The 8,464-nt window shown below is 41.1% G+C and overlaps 1 protein-coding gene across 1 annotated transcript in view; it reads left to right on the forward strand.

Moving 5' to 3' along the window:
• Window positions 1-5,514, forward strand: part of LOC138967607 (probable ATP-dependent RNA helicase vasa-like) — a 29,122-nt gene extending 23,608 nt beyond the window's left edge. The window contains exons 12-14 of the mRNA XM_070340210.1: window positions 181-294; window positions 3,086-4,330; window positions 4,696-5,514. Coding sequence (XP_070196311.1) covers window positions 181-294; window positions 3,086-3,160 — 189 coding nt within the window. The 3' untranslated portion in view covers window positions 3,161-4,330; window positions 4,696-5,514. The remainder of the gene's footprint in view (window positions 1-180; window positions 295-3,085; window positions 4,331-4,695) is intronic.
• Window positions 5,515-8,464: the final 2,950 nt, after the last annotated feature.

Below are 8,464 nucleotides of genomic sequence, written 5' to 3' on the forward strand. Positions count from 1 at the left end.
TTTCAGTCAAGACAAGTAGTTCCTGACTGGCTGGCCGACTATGCATCGTCAGGTGGACAGAGTTGTAATGTAATGTTGGTATTTGTGTTTCAGTCAAGACAAGTAGTTCCTGACTGGCTGGCCGACTATGCATCGTCAGGTGGACAGAGTTGTAATGTAATGTTGGTATTTGTGTTTCAGTCAAGACAAATAGTTCCTGACTGGCTGGCCGACTATGCATCGTCAGGTGGCGGCGGTGATGCTGGAAGGTTCTCTGGTCGCTTTGCCAGCAAGGATATCCGTCACAAAGGAAAGGTTTGTGCAGCTTTCTTCTCTCCTTTTCACAGGATTAGTGGCACTTTGTTGCTCTGTGCTATTTGTAAGCTTTCTTCTCTTCTTTTCACAGGATTAGTGGCACTTTGTTGCTCTGTGCTATTTGTAAGCTTTCTTCTCTTCTTTTCACAGGATTAGTGGCACTTTGTTGCTCTGTGCTATTTGTAAGCTTTCTTCTCTTCTTTTCACAGGATTAGTGGCACTTTGTTGCTCTGTGCTATTTGTAAGCTTTCTTCTCTCCTTTTCACAGGATTAGTGGCACTTTGTTGCTCTGTGCTATTTGTAAGCTTTCTTCTCTTCTTTTCACAGGATTAGTGGCACTTTGTTGCTCTGTGCTATTTGTAAGCAAATGCTCCCATTTGAAGAAAAAAGTTTTGTTTTCATAAAATGTAAGTGCACCTAGCAGATAACCATTTTATGCATCTTTTCTTTTTTGTTCAATGATTTCTGCATTATTTTTAATAGCTTTGTGTACCATTTTTGAGTCACTTGAGAAAAAGTGACTCTATGTAATCGGTCAGTGTTAGTCTGTCCGGCCGGCCGGCCGTAGACACCACCTTAACGTTGGACTTTTCTCGGAAACTATCAAAGCGATCGGGCTCATATTTTGTTTAGTCGTGACCTCCAATGACCTCTACACTTTAACGATGGTTTCGTTGACCTTTGACCTTTTTCAAGGTCACAGGTCAGCGTCAAAGGAAAAATTAGACATTTTATATCTTTTCTCGGAAACTATCAAAGCGATCGGGCTCATATTTTGTTTAGTCGTGACCTCCAATGACCTCTACACTTTAACGATGGTTTCGTTGACCTTTGACCTTTTTCAAGGTCACAGGTCAGCGTCAAAGGAAAAATTAGACATTTTATATCTTTGACAAAGTTCATCGGATGTGATTGAAACTTTGTAGGATTATTCTTTACATCAAAGTATTTACATCTGTAGCCTTTTACGAACGTTATCAGAAAAACAAGGGAGATAACTAGCCTTTTCTGTTCGGCAACACACAACTTAACGTTGGGCTTTTCTCGGAAACTATAAAAGTGACCGGGCTCAAATTTTATGTGAACGTGACTCATTGTGTTGTGAATAGCAATTTCTTCCTGTCCATCTGATGCCTCATATAATATTCAGAACTGCGAAAGTGACTCGATCGAGCGTTTGCTCTTCTTGTTCTGTGTTATTCCTCCTCTGAGACAAACGTTCATGTGGCACAATTAGATTTCCAGATAGGGAAAAGATCTTTAAAAGCAAGTGAAGTTACAGCCATTTCTTGATCACTTAGTGCATGTTGCCGTTGAAAGCTCAAAAAGAAACAAGAAAGAATAGGAACCATATGCATGGGCGAAACTTTTCCGCCTCAGGGCGAAATCCGCCAAATGAAATTGGTTAAATAAGGAATTCCTTATTTTGAAAATCTTTAAAAACTCCCCCCCCCCCCGGAGATCCGATCCGTATTTCTTCTAACACAGTGACTTTGTTTCACTGGGCGTGCGAATTATCGGACTACAGCTTGGCATTTGTTACATTGTTTAATGTGCAAATTTGTGTGTTTGATATACCAGGAGAGGCCTACTTTTACCCTTAAAAGCCTGATTTTCGTTTTCTTCTTAGCAGGGCGTTGCCCCTGCACCCCACCAGGGCCTGGACCCCGGCCTCATTTTTGACTCACATGCGAAGCAAAAGTGAGTCTATGTACTCACCCGAGTCGTCCGTCCGTCCGGACGTCCGTCCAGATGTCCGTCCGGACGTCCGTCCGGAAAACTTTAACGTTGGATATTTCTTGGACACTATTCAGTCTATCAGTACCAAATTTGGCAAGATGGTGTATGATGACAAGGCCCCAAAAAACATACATAGCATCTTGACCTTGCTTCAAGGTCAAGGTCGCAGGGCCCATAAATGTTGTCTCAAAAACAGCTATTTTTCACATTTTTCACATTTTCTCTGAAGTTTTTGAGATTCAATACCTCACCTATATATGATATATAGGGCAAAGTAAGCCCCATCTTTTGATACCAGTTTGGTTTACCTTGCTTCAAGGTCAAGGTCACAGGAGCTCTTCAAAGTTGGATTGTATACATATTTTGAAGTGACCTTGACCCTGAACTATGGAAGATAACTGTTTCAAACTTAAAAATTATGTGGGGCACATGTTATGCTTTCATCATGAGACACATTTGGTCACATATGATCAAGGTCAAGGTCACTTTGACCCTTATGAAATGTGACCAAAATAAGGTAGTGAACCACTAAAAGTGACCATATCTCATGGTAGAAAGAGCCAATAAGCACCATTGTACTTCCTATGTCTTGAATTAACAGCTTTGTGTTGCATGACCTTGGATGACCTTGACCTTGGGTCAAGTTCACATGTATTTTGGTAGGAAAAATGTGTAAAGCAGTTCTTAGTGTATGATGTCATTGCTAGGTTTAGTTATTTGGTCATGTCAAGGTCAAGCATGTGAGTCGTATGGGCTTTGCCCTTCTTGTTCTTATTTTCAATTCTGATCAGTTTCACGCATGCATATGTTTAGTTAACTGCAGATGTTACATTGGAAAAACCATTGATTTAGAAAACCAAAAGGTGTTTTAGTGAAATGAATAGTAATTTTCCCAGTATGCAATGCCACCAGTATGCACCTTGGTTTAAACAGTGTTTATTCCACAATTTATAGATAATTCAACATAATACATGATAAGGATCAACAACAAGCTCAAGCTTATGGTGGTGACCTAAGTATACACCTTTGCTCTTTCTTGCCTCTGTTGCAGTTTGACAGTGGTGGTGGTGATGCAGGCGGTGGTGGAGGGTTTGCTACCACCGCTGATGATGAGAGTTGGGACTAGACCAGAGGGACACCTATCTTCTCTGCTCTTCACTGACACCAGTGCGTCACAGTGGAGCTGTTACCTTTTTCCTTGGACTGCACTTTTTCTTGCCCTAAGTTGGGCTTGAAATGACATTTTTTGTTTTTCGCAAAGTTAATTTTTTTGTGTTTTTTGATGATAAAGACAAGAGTATCGGAGGTTCACACGAGAGATGTGAGCAATGAAAGAGATCTGTTGTAAGAAGATCTGCAGTTACGTTGTACATACGCCGACAGAGGGAGAGCAATCCGAGTGACATCGGTATTCTACTGTAGCTTACCCTGCAGTGTTGTGAACACAGTGAACAGCTGGAAACTGCTGTTGTGGTCTCACAGAGCAGCGTGTGCTGCATGTACATAGCTTATCGGTGCAGAAGTCGGTGACCCGATGACCAAATCAACCAGAATGGGAATATGTTGCATTGAACCTGCTGACCAAATCAACCAGAATGGGAATATGTTGCATTGAACCTGCTGACCAGTAGCTTTCAAGGAAGGTCAACGAACAAATGGTAACATAAGTGCGACTAAAAGGATACTTTCGTTGCTATCAAAGCATCGCTACAGGTGCAGGCCAGGGAAAGTGATGGTGTGAGATGGAACTATGCTGTGCAAGATGTTTTTAGAGTTCACACTGAGTGCGCACTGGCAGGAGGACAAATTGCCAAAGGACAAATTCAAGTCAGAATTCGTGACGCGTCTGAAATCACAAGAAGCTGACAAACTTGAACCCAATGTTAACTTGTTTTGCATTATACATTAAACGGTGAAACCTGTCTTGCTCTGTGTTTAAAACAAAATCGAAAATGGAGAAAAGTTGCGTGCTTTGTCAAATGTCCCAGTGGCTGGCTGTGTGTACATTATATTGAACAGATAGCCACCCAACTCCACCACTCCCCTGTAGCAGTTATTTCCTGGACCTCCAGGCTATTTTGGATGTACCAGATGAAAACATAAGAAACAGGTTTCACTGTTGGTATCACAAGGCGTGGCGGTAATGAAGATGAAGGAAGAGTAGTGTGCTAGCATGGAGCTTTTAGGTCACCGTTGGTACCTTGCCAAACTGCAAAATGACTTGGCACGTCCGGAATTCCATGATGTGGAATGGCCTCTAGGACTAGGTACGTGAAAGCTAAAGTTCCGCTGAAAGGCATATGTACGCGCTCCCGTGTTTACAAAGTGTAGTTTGCCCATAATCGATGTCAAACGCACCATAAGACCATATAATGACGATATGTCACCATGCGCGGACCATAATACATGCATTACAGCTTGTTCTAGCCTCTGAAAAAGTGAGGATGTCAACAAAGCCGCGGTGTTAGCTCCCTTGCATCAACGTTACATGTGTTGCCAAATCTATAAATAGGACGATCCAGATCAAAATGAAAATTAACATATCTCAACATTGAAGGGGTCCTAGACCACAATATTTTGCAGGGAACTTAATTTAGCATGTCTCCAGCTGTTGGTAAAGCAATTAGCGTGTATAGTCATCGAGTACATATGCCTTTAAAGAGTAAAGATGAAAAGCAGAATTTTAAGTACATTCTGTGAAAAGTCTACAGTGCAATACCGGAAGTTTTCAGATCTAAACTTGTCTGAGAATTTGTGAACTTTTCTCTGCTCTAGGACTAGGTGCTGAGAGAGAGAAAGGAAAGGGGTGAAAAGAAGAATTTTAAGAAAATTCTGTGAAATTGAAAAGTGAACAGTGCATTCCTTACAAGAACCTTTTTCAAAACTCCACTTGTGTGACAATCTGTAAACACGATGTGTAAACTTGACCTTGACCTTGTGGTCGTTTGGGCATTAATCAAGCAATAACCCAGAGCTATGCAAGTGGTCTTTGAAAATACTCAAGATGATACAGTTCTGTTGTAAATAAAAGGTTCAGCTGAATCTGCAAGGTCAGTCAGTCCATTTGAGTTTCTTGCCTCGTAGAAATCCAGGTTGGAACTTCTAGATTGAGGCTTATGATTTGGGAAGCTAAGCTGAGCTTAAATCAAACTGAATTTTTACGTCGAATGATCAGGGATTCTTGGCCAGTCAACTTAACCACGCAAGTGTTCGAGATCAGATTTAGCTGATGCTATGTGCCAGAAATCTTTCTCTCGTAGCAAGTAAAGGGTCCAAATACTAAGGGCATTCCTGGAGGCTCCCGTTTGTTGGGTCCAGCTTAGACGTCCATGGTTCGTGCATTTGGTGCTCCACATCACATTCGTCATCCTTCACCTATCATCACATTCAACAGGCCTGTGATACAAATTATTTTTTGGTTTACTTTTAATTACAAACATTACTCTTTTATAGTTCATTAAACTTTTATCAAAAAAAGAAGTTATTTGTTGAATGGCTGTGATTCAGTGGATGTGAGAACGAGCAAGGGGCGGATCATTTGTGTGCCAAAAGTTTTCTTAAGACGGCTCTCAACACTTTCTACCCCACCTATGTTGACCAGCGGGTTTTTTTTTTATAGCTGAGACAAGCTGTCCTGCAGCCGGTCACTCAGAATTGTAGAAACGGTATCAACACACTGGAATGCAGGCGTTAGATTGACGTTACAGGAAGCGACTGAAGTGACTATGGACGGATATATCCATACCAAGTCAAATAGAGCCATATGAGTGGGTACGTATATATCTGTACCTGGGAGACATGAGTTTAACAAATTGATAAGAAACATAGGCTGCAAGTACATGCCATCCTGAACTCGGGTCAAAATGAGTTCCTTCCCTTCGGGTCATGTATTTTTCATCCTTTGTTTTCCCTCTCTGGAGAGGAAATCGATTTTTTACGTATTTAGAGCTTTTGGTAATGTGTTAATGACATAAGCAGATTCGCTATCGTCGATAATGATTTTTCATGGTGGTGTGTAATTTTTAAATTGAAAGGAATTGTTATGTAAGACAGTTTTAAGCGAGCTATCTTTCGCGGATGTTATTACTGTGCAAACAACTCTAAATATGGCAGAAGTGAACATAACAAAATGGTTACGGAGCGGACGATACTTTTTCCGTAACTAGTTGGGAGTGATGCAACAATATCACGGTCTCCTTCCCACAGCAGTCTCAAAATTTCGACTTGTTTTGACCTTGGAACGATGTCTTTATCATATCTGTGAAGAACAGAACGGAGATCACTGTTGAAGTCGAACATTCGGATATCGATTTCGTCTTATCAGAAACATTAGCTAAAAACATACGGGAGGTAACTTTGTATTCCTGTTTTGATAGATTTCGGCTTTTAGCTCCAATTCTTTCCCCTTCCTTTGCGTAGATGAGCGATAGCGTGGACGGATGATTATCAGAATGGGGTACATGCATTGAAAACCAGCTGAAGTAGGGCTATCAGAATGGGGTACATGCATTGAAAACCAGCTGAAGTAGGGCTATCAGAATGGGGTACATGCATTGAAAACCAGCTGAAGTAGGGCTATCAGAATGGGGTACATGCATTGAAAACCAGCTGAAGTAGGGCAAAGAAATGAGCAACACAACGCTGAACCAAGAGATTTCCACAGTTTTAATGTGCTCTTCACAACATTCAAATAAAAGATAATACCGAGATGGGGAAATCCTTGATGCTAGATGCAAAATAATACAACATATTCACGTGTATATCTTAACAAATGATGATATAAAACAAGGCGAGTCATTTTTTTTTACAGTGTTAAAACATTATCAATGCATGACAGAAAATGGTAAGTAGAAGTTCCTTCAGTATATTCACATGTACAAACAAGAATGCAGCAGAAACCCTGACAATACTGGCAAAATCCAGCACTGAAATAAACCTTTATAAATGAATAAATTGAATAAATCAAACCTCATGAGAAACACTTGAAACAGATATGATACCCACATATTTTCTCTGCACTCTTGGATATATTTGTATGAAAGTAAAAGCGGAGCATGGTCATTCACAAGAACATACATAGTTTCCAGCCTTTTAATATAAAGTCTTAAATTGATCACAGTAAAACGGATAGGGTGCCAATGTTCTGACAGCGCCTATATTCAAACAACTATCTTGTAAACATTATGTTACATAGGGCACAATCTCTTCATAATATTTAGAGCGAAATATAAAGCACAAAAGAAAAAAGTTATTGCACACCTAACAGCAGGGTAACACATTACCAACTTTTCTTGTTGTAAACATTCAACACTAATTGTGTTTGGTCTTCTAAAACTTACTGTAATCTCACAAAATCCACAATACTGATTTAAGAAAAGCTTCGACTAATACTGTGCAGATTGACACGCAATGCGGAACAGAAATACCACAGCAGTTTAGTACGTAAAGCAAAGTAATATTATGCCAACAGTAAAATACTGAAACGCATGGAATACTGTTCAGCTGATAATGGTTACACAACAAGGAACATGCAGAAGGGGAAACATCATGACTACTGGGAGGATGATGGTTACAGAACAAGGAACATGCAGAAGGGGAAACACCATGACTACTGGGAGGATGATGGTTACAGAACAAGGAACATGCAGAAGGGGAAACACCATGACAACTGGGAGGATGATGGTTACAGAACAAGGAACATGCAGAAGGGGAAACACCATGACTACTGGGAGGATGATGGTTACAGAACAAGGAACATGCAGAAGGGAAAACACCATGACAACTGGGAGGATGATGGTTACAGAACAAGGAACATGCAGAAGGGGAAACACCATGACTACTGGGAGGATGATGGTTACAGAACAAGGAACATGCAGAGGGGGAAACACCATGACTACTGGGAGGATGATGGTTACAGAACAAGGAACATGCAGAGGGGGAAACACCATGACAACTGGGAGGATGATGGTTACAGAACAAGGAACATGCAGAAGGGGAAACACCATGACTACTGGGAGGATGATGGTTACAGAACAAGGAACATGCAGAGGGGGAAACACCATGACTACTGGGAGGATGATGGTTACAGAACAAGGAACATGCAGAAGGGGAAACATCATGACTACTGGGAGGATGATGGTTACAGAACAAGGAACATGCAGAGGGGGAAACACCATGACTACTGGGAGGATGATGGTTACAGAACAAGGAACATGCAGAAGGGGAAACACCATTACTACTGGGAGGATGATGGTTACAGAACAAGGAACATGCAGAGGGGGAAACACCATGACTACTGGGAGGATGATGGTTACAGAACAAGGAACATGCAGAAGGGGAAACACCATTACTACTGGGAGGATGATGGTTACAGAACAAGGAACATGCAGAGGGGGAAACACCATGACTACTGGGAGGATGATGGTTACAG

Source organism: Littorina saxatilis, linkage group LG5 (assembly GCF_037325665.1).
Source record: "Littorina saxatilis isolate snail1 linkage group LG5, US_GU_Lsax_2.0, whole genome shotgun sequence".
In the NCBI taxonomy this organism is placed as follows: Eukaryota; Metazoa; Mollusca; class Gastropoda; order Littorinimorpha; family Littorinidae; genus Littorina; species Littorina saxatilis.